Source organism: Protopterus annectens, chromosome 4.part1 (assembly GCF_019279795.1).
Source record: "Protopterus annectens isolate FY-2018-M chromosome 4.part1, PAN1.0, whole genome shotgun sequence".
Taxonomy (NCBI): Eukaryota; Metazoa; Chordata; order Ceratodontiformes; family Protopteridae; genus Protopterus; species Protopterus annectens.
This window is the reverse complement of record NC_056734.1, coordinates 682,204,677-682,226,338: the sequence shown is the minus strand read 5'-3', so window position 1 is coordinate 682,226,338 and position 21,662 is coordinate 682,204,677. Positions and strand designations below refer to the sequence as shown.

The 21,662-nt window shown below is 43.8% G+C and overlaps 1 protein-coding gene across 2 annotated transcripts in view; it reads left to right on the top strand.

Annotated features, from left to right (window-relative positions):
* The window catches only part of TRIM59 (tripartite motif containing 59), a 310,461-nt gene extending 302,503 nt beyond the window's left edge, over nt 1-7,958 (top strand). For both annotated transcript variants that reach the window (XM_044070460.1, XM_044070459.1), the window contains exon 2: nt 2,464-7,958. In XM_044070460.1, the coding sequence (XP_043926395.1) occupies nt 2,469-3,707 (1,239 nt within the window). In that variant the 5' untranslated portion in view covers nt 2,464-2,468 and the 3' untranslated portion in view covers nt 3,708-7,958. The remainder of the gene's footprint in view (nt 1-2,463) is intronic.
* The last annotated feature ends 13,704 nt before the right edge of the window (nt 7,959-21,662 follow it).

Here is a 21,662-nt window from a genome sequence, read left to right as displayed (position 1 = left end):
TATCAGGAGGAAGAGCTATCTCTTTTTTGGGGAAGTATTCTTGTATTTGCCTTTTTGGGCAGCCACAGTAGTGTAGCGGTTAGTGTTGCCGCCTCACAGCAAGAGGTTCTCCAGTTTGATCCCCGGCTGGGGTGCCTTCTGCCTTCTATGCAGAGTCTGCATGTCCTCCCTGTGGTGGCGTGGGTTTCCTCCGGGTGCTCCGGTTTCCTCCCACATCCCAAAGACATGCTGTAGGTGGATTGGATACTCTAAATTGGCCCTAGGCATGAGTGTGCCTTCCATGGAAGGTTGGGAGCCGGGCTGGCAACTCGACACTGTAAAAACCTCACTGCCAATCATGAGCGGACAGGTGATCCGCTGTGGTGACCCCTAACCAGGAAAAGCCGGAAGAAGAAGATTCTTGTATTTGCCTCTTTGTAGCTGTAGGTACCGAAGGTGACAAATCTGAGTAAGTAAAGTATTCTTAATTTACTGTATTTTACTCTAGGTACCCTTATAATGCATAAACCTGTTAATGGAAAACTTTTTTAACATAAATTTTGTGTCGAGAACATAACTTGTTTCAAGATGCAAGAATTACTTTGTCTTTTTTTGTTGTTTTAAGGTGTAGGAATTACACTTGGTCAGGATTTGAATCACAGGATCTAAATCCCTCATTAAATACTGTAAGAATATTACAGTGTTGTAAATCTTGGCCTGAAATTACTGGTGAAATTGCAGTTATCTTTCTATTCTTACAAAGACACAGCCAAGCAAGCAGGCACTGAATACAATTAAATACCAGATTAACAAAGTAACTTCAAAACCTCATAGTTGATTTTGTGCAGAAAGCAACTGTGTTGGTAATATTGATATTACTAAGTAAAAAATTATAGAACCTCTGCAAATCTTTTTGCAAGCATGACTAGCAGTGAAGACCTGAATAGGGTAATGGTGATAGAAGTTGGTGGGATTTTTGTTTTAAGCCCATACAGTTTACCCCTTCCAGTTTTTCATTTTCAGGATTATTCTGTACTGCATGTCAGATGCTGTCTTGGATTCCTTGACTCTCTTCTCGCTTTACCATTAAAGATTGATTGTTCCAAGGTAGTGTGGCACTTGTAATGCAAACAGAATTTATTTTTCCTGCTGATATATTTCCTTTATCCCGATAGAATACCTTTTGCATGTAGATGAATTTACCTTGAATTTGTGCATGATTTGTTCTTGTGAGCAGATTTTGAACTTGTCCTTTAGTTTTCAGTAAGTACATAGTTGAGATGATGGAGTCTTGACTGCTAAGTGTTTAGTAAAGATCATACATTTCCTTTATGACCATTTTATTCATGGATTTAGTACTTGTCTGATGTCACCAGCAAACTATACAAAAGAAGGATTTACTTAATTTTGCCCCCACAAGTAGTTTACCTGTGAACCTGAGGATGACACTCTCTCTACTTTTTTTGCCAAATTATTTTTACTTGCATAACTTTGTGTACCTGTCACCATCTTTTGCCATTTAATTTAGCGTCATTAATTAGACCTTCTGTAGGGATATGTTTATGAATGATACGCTACTTATTTTGTCATTTGTTGTTGTCATTTGTTTACTAGGATATCTGACTAAGCTTAGTAACCCATTTTCAGTGGAGATGAATTTAGGTGCAGTCATCTTAGCTACTAATTTTGTATCAGTTAATTGCTGATGTAATTGATTGTCAGTTGCCAATAGAATCATTGATGCAAGTTTTACGTGCTTGCGTTTCCATCAGGTAGCACATAATTTTTGTTGAAGGCTTGGGAGATTGTTTTTTTTTTATTTTTGTTAGTTAGCTAATTAATTATTTTATTTTGAGAAGTTGTCAGCTGGTCTTATTAATTTTAAGTCTGTAGTACAGCTGAGTGTAGAGTCTGTGTAGAGATAGTAACCCATGCGGCAAATGATAAATGAAGGTATTACAAGCAATGTATTTAAGTTTCATGATGCATGCATTCCTATTTTGTTTCAAAAAGCCATTATTGTACTTTTCCCAGTGTTCCTTTCTGGTTAAACTTAATTCTTAGGAGCAAGTGAGCATTGTTTTCTGTACATAATCTTCTCTGTAATGGTGATGGGGAGAACCCACATGTCAGTGTTGTAATCGGTTGAGTCCACTATGTTCAACAAATCATAGCTGTCTGTAACACAACTTGTGTGGTATAATAAAGTGCCAGCATTCATTTACATGCTGTTTTGGGAGTGGTTCTTGTATGTAGGAAGTGATATTATTTGCAGTACACTCATTTAATGAGTAGGGATAAGCTTTGCATAACTGAACCATTTGCTTCTGTAGTGGCAGCTTGACAATATGATGAAAAGATGTATGAGCTAAAAGTCCCAGTACATTTTTAGCTAAAGAGAATTTGGTGAGATATGTGTAACAGAATGCTTTTCATTTCTTGGAGCCTTCTGAAATATTTACTTTTTTTTTTCTTCCTTTTCAGCTGTTATGGATAATTTAGAAGAAGACCTAACCTGCTGTATTTGCTATGCTATTTTTGAAGATCCCCGTGTGTTACCATGTTCTCACACTTTTTGTCGAGGCTGCTTAGAGAATGTTCTCCATGTAGCAGACAGTTATTCAATATGGAGACCCCTGAGAGTTCCACTTAAGTGTCCGAACTGTAGAACCGTTGTAGAACTCCCACCATCTGGCATTGAGTCACTGCCTGTAAACTTCTCCTTAAGAGCTATCATCGAAAAGTACCAAAAGGAGGACCATCCAAAAACTTCTACTTGTCCTGAGCATCCTAGGCAGCCTTTAAATGTTTTTTGCATCCTAGATCAAAAGTTGGTCTGTGGCTGTTGTCTTACAATTGGCAAGCACCAGGGTCATCCTATAGATGATCTTGAAAGTGCTTATATTAAAGAAAAGGAGACCCCTGGGAAACTTCTTAAACAATTAACTGACAAAAAATGGGCACATGTGTGTGTACTTATTGAAATGCTGGAACATCAAAAAGACCAACATAAACAGGTTGTGCAGAAAGATATTGAGGCAGTAGAAGAGTATTTTGCAGATTTAAACAAGTCTTTACTGCAGAAAAAGGAATCTATGATAAATGCTTTAAATGAAATGTCAGGCAAAATTGCTAAGGAATATGCACCACTGATTGAAAAGATTAAGTCCGTACGGGAAGAACAACTAGACTTAATTTCTTTTAGTGCATCTGTTGAAGAGGAGGAGTCTCCTTTGTGTTTTCTGGAAAAAGTTAATATCTATCGTCGACGTGTAGAAGCTCTGAAGAGAATGCAACTACCCCAAATTAGACCTTTAGAAATTTGCCCGTCTCTAGAGGAGTTTCTGAAGGACAGTTGGTCCAAAATTGCAATTGGGCAGATGGACAAAGCACCTTTACCAGATGTTAATTATTTGAAACGATTGCAGTGCAGCCTAAATGTTTCACAGAACCGTGCACAAACATTCAAGTCTCCTGGGCAGTGTGCAAGTCCTTTTGTTATAGTTTTGTTTTTATTAATACTTATATTTGCAGTAGGCATTTTCTTTAACAAAAACATTGCTCCGCTGACCCTGTTTAACAATGCAAGTTACATAATTTTCCATTTCTTGGAAGTAATACAAAAGTATATATGTGAATCATGCAGCAAGTTGCATTTAGCAAAAACGCACCTTTTCCACATGTTCCACTGGCTTGAGGACTGTTGTCAGAAGTACTTCTATGCTTAAATGTCTTCTGTGTTACTAGGGCATGATGATGGTTTTGTGTATTAAGGCTTTATTTTTTAGCTGCTTATTAAAAGCAGTGATTATTTCTTGATGTGGACCTGTAAAAGATAACTTACCCCTTCCTCTTATAAGTAGTCTGGTATCAACAATATTAATGTCTCACTGTCCATTTATGGTACTTACAGACAGACACAATGCACTTTGCAGCCAAGTTAAAATAGGCTGGAGTGACATCAGGTCTTTCAGTGGGGAAAATTCTTTTACTATGCCTGGTTGTTCTGTTTGTGGTCAGTCAGTTATGATCAGTCATTTGACATGGTAGTGTGTTTTAACTAGTGATGTTTGCCAGTTTGCCAAGCACTATAAGATAAGGTATTTATGCAGCTTCTCCTGTGTTTGTGCTGTTAAACAACAATATCCGCTACATCATTTGCCCCGGATATCTAGTTCCTGTCTGACGTATACTGCAAGAAAGAAATACAGTTGACAGAAAAAAGCAACTGTTTGGCCTGCTCACACCTCACTTTTCCATTTTTGTTTTTGCTCAACTGTGTAACCAGGAATCAGATCCATCCCTGCTAGTAATTGAATCTAGTTTCTTATTCTCAGTCCATGTATATTTGGCAGCTTGCCCCTCTGCATTTGCACAACACCATGAAATTGCTCTCTGACTTGAAATGCAAGTAGTGAACTGTGAGTTCTGCTGCATCATTGTATGTAAAACAACACATCTGTGTTTAGATTAGAGACTTGATCTGTGTAGTGCTTTGCTGTACATACTTATGGAACACATGAGCTTTTAAAGTTTTTATTCTAATTGTAACTTTTAAGATTCTTATATCTCCTAAATGGCATTTTGAAATGCCCTTTTCTCCATATAAGCTCTTAAGATACATTCATGTAATTCATTGAATAAGTTTTTAATGTCTTAATGTTGATTTGAATAAACTAAAGTTAGAGATGAAAATGTACACTGATAGTTACTCTTGTGGTCTACACTCAGGTTCCTACAAAAAGCCCCTTTATAGAGTTATGTAACAGCCAGAAATGCTTCCCCACATTTTCTCCTAGCTTGTACGCCTTCTGTGATCTTTGAGGGTGTTTTTTGCCTATCTACCGAAATAAGAGGTGTAGTGGTCCTGATTGCTAAGCACCAGCCACTAGAAGGGTGCTGTGCTGCACTGTCACTTACATGCTGTGCTTCTAAAGCATTATATGTCTGAACTCTGCAGATGGAGAGCCATTTTCCATGTATTACCTGTTGTCCATCCAGCCAAAACTCTTTATCTGAAGTAGGTTACTTCATTTGGTCTTCAACCTGTGGGTATTCAGATCCAGATCGGATCCGAGACGGCCACATCACTTGCACCTGAGCAGAGCTCCAAGCTCCTCCCCTTGCCCATAATGCCCCTCTATCTCCTTCCTTCCCTCAGATCTCGTTTGCCAATGAAAAGCTACGCATCATGGTTGCTGAGCTTTCAGGCTTATCGTTGGGTAAGTGACAGTTTTCTCTACAGGTGTAGGGTTCCCCTACTTTCTTTTTCAACCTCCCCTACCTCGCGTTTTAGTCGTAGGTCATTAAAAAAAGGGGGGGTTAGTGTGGTAGTTCCCCCTTCACCTCCCCACTACCCCTTCTTGTTAGTGAGTGTGTGATTGGTGTGTGTGTGTGTGTGTGTGTGTGTGTGTGTGTGTGTGTGTGTGTGTGTGTGTGTGTGTGTGTGTGTGTGTGTGTGTGTGTCTTAGTGTCTTATTTCCCAAGCATGGCTGAAACCCCCTAGCCTATTTTTCGGAAATGCATGGAATGTGGCCATAAGCTCTCCCCCAGCTGAAGGCCACACTCTGTGCGTAGTGTGTTTAGTCCCGACCCATCTATTCACAGCCTGCTTTATTTGCGTGGGCTTTAATCCTAGGGCCCTGAAGGACGGGAGGGATAAACTAATTATGAAAGGGCTTCTTTCCTTATCAGGGATGGCCATCCCCATTACTTCTAGCCCGGCCACGTCAGTAGCCACTACTGCTTCATCCCCTTCCCAGGCCTCTGGGACTCAACCTCCCACCATGAGGCCTGCGGATGGGGAGAAATCTAAAAAAGACAGAGGAAGCGAACCCTGGACCACTCGGCTCTGATGGGTCCTCCTCCAAAGACCTCTTCTAGGCCTAATACTCCCCGGCTCCATTCACCCAGATTCCTCCCCGGAGCCGGTGGTGTCCAGACCACCGTCTAGAGCATCTCCTCACTGGCACTCCAGGCCAGCATCGGTGGCCTCATCTTCACGTTCTACACGCAGTTTCAGCGAGGTGGAGATGGATAGAATGATGTGGAAATTTATCCACACCCAGATCATTTGAGAGTCTTACCAGACCCCTCTCTCTTCAGAGCAGGGAGTTCACAACCCTTATTCACCCCATAACTCCTTCCCCGAGCTGACGTTTGGTTTTGGAGTCTTTGGATTTGAGAAGTCAGGGGGTTGGTGCCGATGCCGGCTGTTGCCTTGAGTGTGTCGGATTAGACTAGTTTGGATTCGACCGCTTGGAGCCATAGCCTAGGCGTCTGATCCAAGGGGGCGCTGTCGGCTCCGAGTTTGTCAGACCGCAGTCTCCCCCTTGGCATTCCGGCTACTGTGGGTTGGCTCTGACTCCGTTGGATCTGAGAAGAGCGGCTCCCTTGCTTGTTTCCCAGGATGCCTGCTCTCCTTCGGCATTTGCCGTGGTTGAGAGGGTCTTTGAGTGGGTCAAGACCCCTGACAGTTTCCTCCTCTGATTCCGCCCCCACTCCCTTGGTTCTGGGTACGGCTCTGACTCTTCTGTCATGTCAGGGACAGCCTGTGCTTGTTTTGCCTCAGGAGGCTCCAACTCGGATACAGCAGGAAGTTTGCGAGTCCTCCCCACAGTGTCCCACTGAGGAGGTACCTCGCAAATGAACATGCAAAAAGAGGCACCTGGACTCCTCTCTAGAGTCCCTCACAGATGACACTGACTTGGAGGAAGGGGAAGGTTCCCCCAGATCACCCTCCCCGAGGAGGTCTCCTTTAGAGACATCATGGAACTCTTGCGCCAAAGAGGAGGGTGGTCCACCCAAAAACCAACTCCAGATGAGTCAATGTTCCTAGAGGCATTCGGAATGGGCTCGTCTACCTCCTGGTTGTCCCCCCTGCGGATCCACTTGTGGACCTGATCACCACCAGGGCATGCAAGGAACCGGACACCGTGGAACCTATCCCAAAAAGGCCAGACAAAGGTACTCTGCTCCCCACCAGACAGGACTAGCTGGAGTAAGGGGTCCTCAGTAGACGCTATGGTGGTGGCAGCCAGCACCAAGAAAGAGCTCGCACACGAGAGCTCTACAGTCCATCCTCCTGACCGGGAGTTAAGGACTATGGATCGTTTGGGGAAGAGAGTATATGCTTCAGCAACCTTTTCTATAAGGGCACTGAATTATATATATGGAGCATGTTATCTGATTACAGAGTGTCCTGGTCAAGGAAGTCGCTGAGTCGCCCCTAGAGTCCATGTCGGTGGAGGGCAAGAAAACGTTCTCTGGATGCATGGCCACTCTGAAAGGTCGTCAGTACATCCATGTGTCTCCTCTCCCATGCCACGGAAGGTGCTGCTAGGGCTGCCATGTCCGGCATTGCTATGAGGCTGCACACCTGCCTTCGGCTATGCTAGTTTTCGGAACCCTTCGGGGCATCCTTTGCCAATGCCCCCATGATGATTCTTCCCTGTTTGGGGAGTGTGTGTGTGAGACCCAGGTCCAGAATGAGAAGGATGGGAAGACGCTGTCTGCCATCGGGATCCGCTTCTCCACCCCTCAAAGATCCTTTTCGAGAAATCATCGAGAGGCAAAGATGATGTGGTTCCAGAAATCTCAGTTCTCTCGGGACACTCAGGACTCATCTTCCCCCAGAGGCAGATACTGGATCTGGGATACGATAGATGTTGGCGCAGAGGCAGAGAGGGTCTGAAGAACGTCTGGTCTTGAGAACCTTTCTCGGACAGACCTGCACAGCAGCCCTCAGGGGCTGCCCGACTGCTTATCTCTCGAGGCAGTCGGGGGCCGTCTTTCATTACATCCAACAGAGTGGGAGTCCGTAACAACAGACCGTTGGATGTTGCAAATCATACCCAGAGGTTATACCATCCCATTTATGGATCCACCTCCCCCACCAAAACACCTCCCAGATGTTCCACCCACGCAAAGGGAAGTAGCAGCACGAGAAATAGAAAAGCTGCTAAGAAAGCGAGTCATCCAGCCCATCCCCCTAGACCAGTCCAGATCAGGCATCTTTTCCAGGCTCTTTTTGGTGCCAAAGAAAATGAGGGACCCAAGAGCAATTCTGGATCTTTCCACCTTGAACCTGTCTGTAGCCAAGGAGAAATTCCGGATGGTCACCCTTCAGTCTATTCTGCCTTGTCTACAGGCAGAGGATTGGATGTGCTCGATCAACCTCAAGGACGCGTACTATCACATCAAAAATGAACAAGCGCCCCCGCAGGTTTCTCCGCTTTGTCCGAGGGCCAATCACTATCAGTTCAGGGCCCTACCCTTTGGTCTCACCACAGCCCTCCGGGTGTTCATCAAAGTAATGGTGGTGGTAGCATCTCACCTATGACTTCAGGGGATACAGGTCTTCCCCTGCCTGGATGATTGGCTCCTTGCTGCCCCTACCAAGTGTCTGCTTTGCCGAGCCAGGGACTACTTCCTTGTATTAGCAAACAGTCTATGCATTACCATCAGCCTCAGCAAATCGTCGTTGACTCCAGTTCAGAGTCTAGACTTTATCGGACCCTGGCTGGATACAGTTCAAATGATGGTTTACCTCACCCTGGAGAGGGCCACAATCTAAGACTCCATGTATCTTACATCCTACAGACTTTTCTTTCATCAGCAGAGTCAGTGCTGTGGGCTCTGGGTTCCATGGCAGCCACAGTCAATCTTCTACCCCTTGCATGGCTTCACAATGCGAGTTCTTCAATGGGCACTAGCAGTTCAGTGGTCTCTTCTGGACCTACCTCGGTCCCATCTGATTCGTATATCTCGGGCATGCAGAGAATCTCTTCACTGGTGGATTGTCTCCCCAGATCTTGTCGAGAGATGTCCATTTCTCCCAGCCTTTTCCACCACCGCAGTGACCACGGATGCTTCCCAGCTATGGTGGGGGGGGGCATTGTTCGGGAAGAAAGGTTCAAGGCACGTGGTCCCCCTCCAAGACCAATTTGCTTATCAGTGCCCTGGAGTTGAGGACAGTTCTTCTAGTGTTGCAAGCCCTTTATGCCTATCTTCCTCTGGGGACGATTGCTATTCAATCAGATGTGTCCGTAGTCTGGTATATAAACAAGCAGAGCGGAACCAGATCTTGCCCCCTTTGTCGCAAAGCCATGAGAGTGTGGGAATGGGCAGTTTCCACTGGCCCCTTTCTAGTGGTAACGCACATTTCGGGAAGGTCCAACATTCTGGAGGACAGGCTCAGCAGGACTATTCTGATGCCTTACGAGTGGTCTCTGAATCCGGGTCTATATTAGATAAATGAAAGTTTATCTTACCGAACGCTAACATGAGTGAAAATCCCATAACCCGAAACCGGAAGTGTGAGATCGCAGTACAGTCAAGATGGGAATATTTGCTCTTTCCTCACTGTAGTGCGATCTCAGAGTTGGAATATATATTTAGCAGGGGGGTGTGGGGTGCGCAGCCCCCCACAATTGCAGTTCCGAGTTGTGGGATTTTCGATAATGTCAGCGTTCAGTAAGATAAACTTTCATTTATCTAATGTAGACCCCTGAATCCTTCAGTAGTGGAACAGATCATCCTCAAGTGGGGTCAGTCTTGCTGCGATCTCTTCGCATCTCCTTCCAAAGTGAAATGCAGCGAGTTCTTCACTCTGAACCCCACTCAGGGGAAGCCCCAGAGATGCACAAGTTCATGCTTAGCCTTCCGGTCTTCTTTATGCTTACCCCCCCCTAACCCCCCCCCCGTTACCTCTCATCCCGAAGTTTCTTCAGAAAGCTCGAAGGTCTGGGAGCTCAGTAATGCTCATTACACCATTCTGGCCTTGCCAAGTCTAGTTCCCCTCTCTTTGGTCTCACCTGGTAGTTCCACCATGCTTCTTGGATCCGGTTCTGGATCTCATTTCTCATCCCTCGGAGATTCCTCACCCAGACCTGGACAGTCTGAAACTCACCGCTTGGCTGCTTCAGTTCCAGTAATGATTAGGATTCCCAGTTTATCTCCAGTTAAGACCATACTGGTGGCGGCTCACAAATCTTCCACCAGAGAAATATATTGTAGCAAGTGGAAATGTTTTTCTTTATGGGCCTGTCAACGGAAGTTAGATCCCTTTATGGCTGCGGTCCAGGCTGTTCTAGAATTTCTAGTCGGTATCTTTCACCAAGGTGCTAGCTCTTCCACTGTTAAAGTCTAACTGGCTGCCATCTCTAACTTTTATGTAGGGGAAAATATGGTTTCTCTAGCTTCCTCTAGGCTTTGTAAAACCTTCCTTAAAGGTACCTTTCTCTTATGGTCCCTGGTGAAAGATCCTACACCTCCTTGGGACTTTACCTTTGTACTTCAGGCTCTAGTCTCCCCTCCCTTTGAGCCTGCAGCATCAGTAGGTTTATAGTTTCTTTCTTGAAAGATAGCTTTTTTTAGTGGCTATCACTTCGGCAAGGAGGGTGTTGGAACTTCAAGCATTGTCTATCAAAGTCCCATACATGTTTTTTCATAAAGACAGGGTTTCCGTGCGCACTAATCCTTACTTTCTCCCTAAAGTGGCCTCAGAAACAGATATCATTCAAACTATCAGTTTGCCTGTCTTCTTTCCAAACTTCCAAAACGGTTGAATACAAGTTACATTTATTGGATGTGCACAGGCAGCTGAGGTTTTATTTACACAGAACAGAATATTTTCTTAAATCTGACCAGTTGTTTGTCTCCTACTCCAAACCCTTTCTAGGCAAACCAATTTCCAAAGTTACCATCACTTGCTGGATTTCACAATGTATTATTTGAGCATATTCTGATAGAGGTATCTCCCCTCCGGGTCAGGTGAAAGCCCATTCAACTAGATCTATGGCAACATCAGCGGCCTTTTAGTCTAGGGTATCACTGAATGATATTTGCGCTGCAGCTACTTGGTCTTCATCTCACACCTTCATATCTCATTACAAATGGAGTGAGGCATCTTTTGGGTCCGCAGTGCTCTGGAATATCCTTCCATGAGGGCCACCCAGTGTTGGTAGCTGGGGACTCTGCCCCACAGGTTGAAGACCAAATGAAGTAAACTACTTCAGATAAATGAGTTATGTACTCACCATAACGTTCCATCTGAGTAGTTGTACTTAATGCGTCTTCATCTGTCCTCCCCTTCTTCCCTCTGACCTTATCATTATTGTCCTATCCTGGTATGTAGGAGAGGGCACTATTGTGGCTCTCCTGCTCATGCTTGGCCTAGGTTCTGTGAAGACCCTTAGTGGTAAGGTCTGATTGGGTCGGGCTTATGTTTTCTTGTACAGCAAACTCAATCTGAGGGAGGGAAGGAGATAGAAGTCACTATGTGTAAGGGGAGGTGCTCGGAGCTCGGATCATATGCTAGCGATGCAGCCGTTTTGGATCCGAATACCCACAGGTTGAAGATAAATGAAGTACAACTACTCAGATGGAGCGTTATGGTGAGTACATGATTTCTTTTTACACACTTTAATGTGGAATCATGTTCTTGTAGCTCAAATTTTGAGCAGCATTGTGTTACATTAGTGTACAAATGGGCAGGTTTGGCCTTTATTTGTTTTGCTGCATTCCCAAGTATTGGGTAAGCAAGCTCTACTAAGTGATCAGCATCATTGGATTAGCCAGACGAGGTGGTTTGAAACTATTGAAGGCCAGCTTTTCCCATATTTTGGGTGTTTGTAGTTATATAACACTGGTGTCCATTAGGTGCATATAAGAAGTCTGAATGCAGTTCATTCTGAATCATTGCCAAATACTTTTTACCTTTTTTAAGGGATAAAGTGTTTAGAAATTCTTTTCTTAAAATTGTGCCACATTGCACTGGATGAGTAGCTGCTGCATATTCCAGCATTTCTACAAGTATTTGTGATTTTCTTTGCCTCACAAACCTTCCCTGCCTTTGATCAAGGTCAGATTTGTCTGGTTCCAGCTTCTTTAAAGTTCATCTGATGTCACTATTCCTTACAAACATGCCTTATTGTACTGTGTACAGTGTGGTGCTGCTGTTTGGGGAAGACCATTCTGCAGCATGTTTGGATTTTTTTCCATTCCTCTGTGTTATCATAACTGTTGAATTGGCATATGTATGTAAGAGGATTTGGTTGCAGGGTTTGCCTTGCCCCTCTACTGAGATCATTTGTGGTGTGTGCAGGTAGAGTTATGGGCAGTTGTGTAAGTTGTGATTTGAGAAATTACTTCTGTATGATCGCTGTTTCCATTGATCATAGGGGGCAGTACTTCACAGCCTGATCAAAGGTTATAGAGGCATTGTAGATGTGCAGGACATCGATAAATGGTTGACTAGATTTGAACGTTTGAGGCCACACTTCAGAAGACGTAGTGTCTTTGAGGAAATCTGTTAATACTACATGCATGTGGGCAGTAAATAAATTATATATGATTAGAACATGAGTGGACGACATGTTAAATGAAAAAAAAAATCAACAAAAAAAAAAACACATTGACCATTCATAATATCAGCAGCATTAGACAGTGTGACGCACACAGTACACTGAAAAAGGAGACAAATTTCCTTTTCTGATTTATTACCTGTAACCTTACCACTCATTCAGCTCATGTTGGTTTGAATAGCAGTAGTGTTATGGCAAGGGCTTTTTTTTAGGGTAAGCTGCCTACCCCTTACTCTAACATGCACCTTAATGTAAAAAGCCTTCTCTGTTAAACTACCACTACACAAGGCATCTCAGACAGACACTCAGCATAAATAAACAGACACACATGCATTATCTGTCTCCTTAACCTAACTGTAACACACTCCAACACAAACTCCTAGCCCTGTCACTAATCTTCGACATCCAACCTGAAGGCACCTGGGACAGCATTCATACAAATGGTCCTTTGTTCAAAACGTACAGCTGTTCAGTTGTGTCGCTAAACAAGTGGCAACCATATTTGTATGGATATACATACAGAAATAAAGTAATATTTTTTTGTACATCCTTTTACTGATTCTTTAGTGCCAACCATCGAGCAGCTGCCACTCCCCATTTGTTCCCCATCACAGAATAGATTTTGGGGCAACCGTAAAACAGTTGGCTGTGAGGGGTACTTCTATTTGGCCTAACCCCACCCCTCGTGGTTGATCTGGGGACTTGCTTGAAGGCAGCAGCATTGAGCCCTCCCAGCTAAATAAGCTTTCTTCCAAGCACACATCCCACGAAGGCTGACTTTAATAATTTGGGATTACTAAGACCATGTCTACCTGTCCTCTGGCCACTGATTGCATGCAAGTCTCTACTTAAGAACAGGTGAGCTGGATGAAACCACCATCCCCCTTACTCCTCAAGACAGATGGGCTAGTATAAGCTGCACACTCCAGCCCCATCCAATTGTTTTAGCAGCCAGTCTGCTATTCAAACTTTTGTAATAGTCAGGGCTTTATCGGTATATGCCACAGAGCCAAACTTTGTCATATACGTATAGATTTATGGACGTGAAATGAAGTGAAGAGTAACTGGGCCCATTTGGGATTTCCCTGTTTTTTGTTTTTTTTTTGTTGTCGTCATGTTATAGCAAAATTTTGCAGTATTTCTGTGTAAAACAAAGATTAATTTGGGGCATAATTGATAGCGAACAAAAATGTCTGCTGAAGTGGAAGCATAGATAGTGGAAATGTAGCTTGGTGACATGAGGGATAGATGTAAAATATACTGAAATTAAATGAAAAGCAGTAATGAGTCAGAGTCAGAATCTTCCATGACCCCTTTATTGGTGATCGTCTCTCTGACAAAGTTTTCATGTGGCTTTTCTGTCCTGCAGCAGCACAGGTTTTTGTAGGGTTCAATTGCTTTGCCACTTGATTCTAGATCAGTGATGGCGAACCTTGTGTGCCAGGAGCTTTTGACACACCAAACCCAAAATAATTCAGTGCACTTCACATGAGCAATGAATGCAAAGCAGTGTCTTTGGTAACTTGGGTGTTGGTGATTGCTGACATGTCAGCCAAAACGTTGTGGCGTGTGTCAGGTTTGCCATCACTGTTCTAGATTGTGCAGAGGCCACCCACTGCCTGAATTCTCTCAGACTAGTAACCTGAACAACTGAGATGATTCACTGGATGTGTGCACACTGTTAAACCTGTGAGCTACTGTTTGTAAGCATGAGGATTAAAAATCATCTTTTTGTTTGGTTTGTGATCAGGTATGGGGTGGATTTAGATCTCCCATCTAAAGCTTAAGAAAATACTGCATCACAGTTATTTTCTCTGACCAGGATTACGAAATTTGTGGTGTCACTCACTTTTTGGATAAAAAGCATGGTGCGATACCTGTTACTTTCTACCCAGGGTAGGTATGTAGTTTTTTGTACATGCCATGGTTAGCTAGAGTGCAGGACAGTAGCTGTATTATCACTCTGTATTTACATCTTCATGTTTTAACTCTGCTGGAGTGTCTGTGTAAATCCAGAAAGCGAGAGACCCTTCATGTATGGGAATCCTTCAGAGCACATTTTTTTTGTCCGTGATAAATCGATAGCACCACTAGAAGTAGCTTGCCTTTAAGGTGTGTTTACTCGAGAACCCAGTACTGCCAGAACTGTGCAATATGCATTTTGGGCGGTTTGTATGCAAGCTTACAGTATTTGACTTTGTTACCGGGTAGGTGAACTGTTTGGTCCAAGAACCCTTTTCAGCACAGCCCGTGCCATAGTGACAAAACAGCACAGAAAATACATAAATGGTATGTAGGTACAAGGACAGTGTAATCATAATATAGAATTAGTGAAATGCATTTACAAATACACAATTTTTACTGCCAGACTCTCCTGCCTGCTAATCATTACTTAGCACATGCTTGTCATCTACTCTGCTCATATACTTTTAGTAAATTAAAATTGCAGGTCTCACCATAGTGTCAGCCCACTTCATTTGATTGAACATTGATATATGGTAAAGCCTATTTCAACTTTACATGTTAACATTTCTGAGAACCTGGCAGACTTATTTGATTTGCTAGTTAAAAAAAAAAAATGACTACAGCGTCTTACTGAAGCCACATACTTTTTCATGGCATACATTCTTGCTTCACAAATTGCTAATGCTTTTGCACCCCAGGTGTGGGTGGGTGAGCACTTTTTAAATGTTGAAGCTTCTGACTTTTTATATAAATTACACTACTTATCTCCATGTGAATTGTGTTACACAGCTTTTGCACATCTGCGCCATCACCAACTATTTTATGCTGCCTTTATACACAGTATATTATGGTTTATGTTTTTTCTTTATAACCTTATGCTTATTTCTCATTTTTAGCGGCTTATTTATACTCCGTTTTATGCCACTGTCACACAGTATTGAAGTTATGCCTAAGAAAGATGATTTTGCACTGGTCTCTTGTCGGGTAAACTGATAATCATTAGCAACTTCATTCCCAAATTTCTGCCTGAAGTTCTTGTCTGAGATTACAGATGTTCATCGTGCATACAGCTGCAGTCATAACAGATGGGTTCTTCTGCCGTCAGGCGGGTCCTCGGTCGGCCGAATTCCAAAGTCTAGGTCCGGCGTCGGTTGTCGTCGCTTCTTCCCTGACAGTGCGACAGGGGTATAAAAGAACCAGCCGACGCCATCTTCTTCAGTCTTTCTTGCCGCGCGGTGCCTGAAGCAGAAGCAGTTCGCAAGTGCCGGTCGGCCAGCTCCTGAAATTACGAAAATTTTGCAACCGAAGTCTTCTTGAAAGCTAAGTACCCGTTGAAACTTTTCTTGCCTCAGACCGATGTCAGACAAAGTTAATAATTGTATTTCATGTGGGAAGCAAATACCGCATAAGGATTTTCATTCCCTCTGCATTCCTTGCTTAGGCCCAGACCACAACGTCACGGTCTGTCGTTTTTGTGCTACTTTCAACAAAAGCACCATTAAGCGTCGGGCGGAGTTCGCCCAGCACTATTTTGGCAAAAAATTTAACTACATTATGTCGTCGGATACTCCGACTCCAGTTTTGTCTAAAAAACGCAAAGATAAGGACTGGCACACAAGGTCCGCGGCCTCTACCGACACCACGCCAAAGCCGACTACAGGTGGTCTGGTTCTCAGCGAGGCGCCTACGCAGCCCCTGCCTACCGACGACACTTCATTGGCAGTGTCTACTGTGCCCGAGGTCACAGGCTCCTCGTCCCACACCCCGACTACAGATACCGAAGCCACTCTTGGTGGTGAAACTCAAAATGTAGACAGGTCTGCCTCCTCTCAAGGTGTCTTCAGACCTTCATCTTCTTTTTCCATCAAGGCTTTCACTAAGTCTAAAGCAGCCATGCATTCTAAGAGACCAGCTACACAGGGCCCTTCTCCAGGTCCCATGCCTAAAAAACAGATGCTTAAAATGGCTGAGGATTTAATTACTCTTATCAGGGGTTCTCAACCCCCGGACAAAAGGCCCAGACTGGAGGAAGAATCCCCCTCCTCAGACCAGGCCTCCATTATTTCAGAGCACTCTGATGAACAGAAACATTCTTACTCCCCTTTTGAAGATTCTGATGCAGAGGAGTCCATTCCCTCTGTCTCCCCCCCAGAGGATTACTTATTTGGGGAAACCTTGCATACCTTGAGGGAACACTTCCACTGGGAAGGCCAAGAGTACTCAGACTCCAAGAAAAGGCTTAGGGATTTTCTCTTGCTACCTCAGCACAGGCCTCTGGCTATACCTCCTGTCTTAGACATACTAGATGATGTGTATTCGGAGGCCTGCCTTAACCCAGACTCTTTACCTCCAGCCCCAGTCAAGCCTGACAGGTACTACCGGGTTCCTGACTCACACCAATTTTTATACAAAAGCCATGCGGCTGACCCAGAAACTATATCACAGGGCCCCAAAGGGATTAAGGCCTCCACTGCTAAAAATCCATTACCTTCCGAGAGAGATTCCAGATCTTTAGAAAGGTGGGGAAAAAAGGTATACACCTCGGCCACTTTAACTATGAAGGCATTAAACTGCCAGTTCCATATGTTAAAGTACCAACAGTTTCTGTTATCACAGTTGAGAAGCAAAATGTCACAACCTGAACAACCAGACTTGAAGGAATTGCAGGATTTGATGCATAGTGCAGAACAAGTGGGTAAACATACCTTGCAATGTGGTTTTGATGCCCTAGAGGCTTCATGTAGAGCTGCTGTTACAGGATCAGTCATACGTAGACATGCCTGGCTCAAGGAGCAAACCTTACCAGATCATGTCAAAGCTAAATTACTAGATGCCCCTCTACAAAAGGATGTATTATTTGGTGTTAAAGCTGAGGAGGTATTAAGGAAAATGGAGGAAAAGGCTAAATCAATGCAAACAGTGAAAGATTTTCTACAGGTACAACCTCCACGTTTCAGTAGAAATTGGCCTTCCAAAAATTGGTCCTTTCCTGCCTCGGACAGACCCCAAATAGGTAGATACAGGCGCCCGAGGGGCAGAGGGCAATCTCATGAATCGTTTAGAGGCAGACAATGGCACGCTCCTACACAAAGAGGTGGTGAAGATAGTTTGCAGCCATTCAGAAAGCAAACCTAATGACTTTCCCCTTTGTACGCCAAGCAAGGCTCAAATGGCAGCACCCTTAGGTGGAAAACTAGCATTATTTTCGAAAAATTGGCATATTGTCACAAAAGACAAATGGATCCTGGACATTTTAAACAGAGGCTACAGATTCCATTTTCACACCCTTCCAAAAATGAGAGGCATGCCAAACCTGCCACACAATCAAAGGGCAGAGGCACAAAGACAAATTTCAGATCTCATGGACATGAAAGCTATTCAAGAGGTACCTACTCAAGAACAAGGTCAAGGTTTTTATTCCAGACAATTCCTGGTACCAAGGAAGGGAAAAGATTGGAGACCTATTTTGGACCTATTCATCCTAAACACATTCTTACTCGTACCAAAATTCAAGATGCTCACATTACAGCAGCTTCTTCCCATGCTGGGCAAGGAGTCTTGGCTGGTAACATTGGACCTCAAGGAGGCATACCTGCATGTCCCAATCAGACAAAATTGCAGAAGATACCTCAGATTTCTTGCAGGTTCAACCCATTATCAATTCTCTGCATTGCCCTTTGGCTTATCTACTGCGCCCAGAGTATTCACGAAATGCCTGGCATCAGTAATTGCCTACTGCAGTCTTCAAGGGATACCAATATACCCATACTTGGACGATTGCCTGATCCAAACGGACAGCAAGCACATACTTCTGAAACATCTGGCTTTTGTAATAATGTTGTTGAATTCTCTGGGATACACAGTCAACAAAAAGAAATCAAGGCTAATACCCTCTCAGAAAATAATTTTCCTGGGTGCCAATTTGGACACAAACACCCAGATGGCCTACCTCACGCCAGAGAAACAGGGGCAACTAACTCAATACTTCAGAAAACTAGCAAATTTCACCAGGCTGACTGCAAGGAAAATCCTGCAGGCCCTGGGATTCATGGCATCTTGCATACTACTAATCCCATGTGCAAAGCTGCATATGAGGAAACTTCAATGGTACCTGAAAAACCTATGGTCTCAACACAGCCACAGTTTGGAAACAATAATACCACTAATTCCATGCCTTCAAAAGGAATTTCTGTGGTGGGCTCAAGTATGCCAAACAAACACAGGTCTCCCATTCTGCAAGCCTCAAGCAAATCAAGTCATCACAACAGACGCCACGGACTACGCCTGGGAGGCGCACATGACAGATCGGTGCATTCAGGGCAAATGGTCCCAAAAAGAAATGCACCTTCACATCAATCAAAAGGAAATGCTAGCAGTGATAAATGCTATTATAGCTTTCAAAGACCTTCTACATCCAGGTCAACTATTGATAAGGACAGACAACACCACAGTAATGTGGTACATAAACAAACAGGGAGGAACCCATTCATATCTCCTATGCAGGCTGGTCATGTCACTTTGGAACATGGCTCTGGAATTACAAATCGAACTTCAAGCACAGTACTTGCCAGGCAAAGAAAACACGCTGGCAGACAACCTAAGCAGAAATATGACAGATCCACACGAATGGAAGTTGCATCCTCAAGTTTTTACAGAGATAATTCAAGCATGGGGAAGGCCAGACATAGATCTCTTTGCCTCCCACAAAAATCACCAATTGACAAAATTCTGCTTAAGGACTTTTCATCCACAGGCCTGGAGAGTGGACGCTCTCTCTTTCAGTTGGACAACAATGACAGTTTTATGCCTTTCCACCTCTTCCTCTGCTGCCCAAAGTTCTATTAAAAACCAGAGCAGACAGACCAAAGATGATTCTCATTGCTCCAGACTGGCCAAGACAGCACTGGTACCCACTCCTGAGGAGCCTGACGCATTCCCCACCATGGACCCTACCTCTAATGCCTCTTCTCCTGACTCAGCACAGCTTCAAAACTCTTCACAGTCAGCTGAAAACACTCAATCTGGCCGCATGGAAGATTCCTTAACTTCACAACAAACCCTACTCTCCAAGGAAGTACAGGAAGTCATTTTGGAAGCCAGAAGGCCGTCTACTAGAAAAGCTTACTCTGCAAAATGTAAACGGTTTTGTGCCTGGAATGAGAAAAAGGGCCAGAATCCTGGAAAACTGAATTTACCTCAAATAATACAGTATCTAGCTGAGCTGCTAAGCAGTGGACTTTCATTCTCCTCCATCAAAATCCATGCCTCAGCCATTTCTGCAGAATACAACACTGATCCACCTTTATTCTCTCACCCCCTCTTAAGACAGTTCCTCAGAGGGGCTAAGAATATAAAACCCCCAAGGAAACAACCAATACCTGCTTGGGACCTCAATTTCATTCTAGAAAAGCTGACCTTGCCTCCTTTTGAGCCAGCTGCTTCAACAGATTTGCAATATTTGTCCTGGAAAACAGCCTTCCTCCTGGCTATCACCTCAGCTCGCAGGGTATCGGAATTACAAGCCCTCATGGCTGTGCAGCCTTTCATCATTTTCCATCAGGACAGAGTTTCCTTACGAACCAACCCGTCCTTTATGCCAAAGGTGGTATCCAGGGTAGCTTTGAATCAGGCTATCCACTTACCTACATTTTACCCTAATCCTCAAAACAAAGGGGAGAGACTACTACATTCATTGGACATCCACAGACAGCTGTGCTATTATTTGGACAGAACAAAGCCTTTCAGAAAATCAGAACAACTCTTTGTGTCCTATGCTATAGGAGCTCAAGGGAAGCCAATTTCCAAACAGACAATCTCAAAATGGATAGCCCACTGCATACGCTTTTGCTACTCTTTTCATGGTAAAACTGTACCTGCAGGCATCAGATCTCACTCCACAAGGGCCACAGCTACCTCTGCAGCTTTCCTCAGAGGAGTGCCTACCAAAGATATTTTGGAAGCAGCCACTTGGAGTTCTGTGCATACCTTCTCCAAGCACTACCACCTACCATTATACTACAAAACTAGAGCAGGCTTTGCCACTGCAGTCTTGCAGGGCATCCTGGCTCCTCCTAGTTCCCCCTAGTGCCTACCACCCCTTTTTAGCTTTGGGATTCTACCCATCTGTTATGACTGCAGCTGTATGCACGATGAACATAGTACAGTTTTGTACCTACCATAAATGTAGATGTTCGAGTGCTAATACAGCTGCAGTCCAGGTTTCCCTCCCTCCTTCCCCTCTTGGGACAGGCCTATTGGCTAACACCTCCTCTTACAACCTAATTGGGGTATTCTTTTATGGTGTATTTGCTTGCAACTACTGTATTTTGATTATATTGCATTGCATTACTACATAAATTTATGTATTGCCTTCCTTCTGGGGGCACCTGACATCTGGGGCAAGAAAAACTGAAGAATATGACGTCAGCTGGTTCTTTTATACCCCTGTCGCACTGACGTCAGGGAAGAAGTGACGACAACCGACGCCGGACCTAGACTTTGGAATTCGGCCGACCGAGGACCCGCCTGACGGCAGAAGAACCCATCTGTTATGACTGCAGCTGTATAAGCACTCTAACATCTACATTTATGGTAGGTACAAAACTGTACTTTTTCTGTGTTAAAGATTTCTTGGGGAATCTTTTGAAGGAGATGACTTATTTGGAGCTTAAGAGTCCTCTGACTGATTTTGAAATGTTTGACACAAAAGTGGTCAGTAATAATGTTGAAACAAAAACATTTTTCCATGGATGTTGCTTGAGTACAATAGTTTGAACCCTTCAGGGAATTGAGGAAGTTTTACAGATTAGCCAGGAAGGCAAACTTTAGAATAATACCCTTGTACAATACATAGTGCACAGAGTACATGATTTATGTGTGGTGGAAACTATACATCATGAAAATGCTTCCTTTTTGTTAGAGCAGTGCGTTACCAGAGCAAGTCAAGTGCTTAGAATTTAATAAGTCCTAGTGAGGCATATTAATCAGTGTATATTAATAACAATGTGTTGCCTTCAGAAAGTATGCTGTTTTAATGACCATTTTGTGGTCTGATTGCACCCGAACACCCTCCCAGCATTGAAGGTTGTATAGCTTTACAGCTTTGCCACAGCTGTTTCTGAGATACTTGCTGAGAATTGTAAACCGTGAGAGTGTGGTAAAAAAAATGTGGTTTTCTTTTGTAGATCCTATTGCCTTGCTTGGTACATTATTTGCATTCTCTTGTACTGTATGCAAAAGGCATAGCAGGCAGTGTGTCTGCTTTGGGGCCCAGCAGTACAGAGAGACCACGTCAGGAAAACCGTGCCAAAGAGGGAACTCTCTGGAAGCCTCAGTCTTGTTTAAAATAGCTGC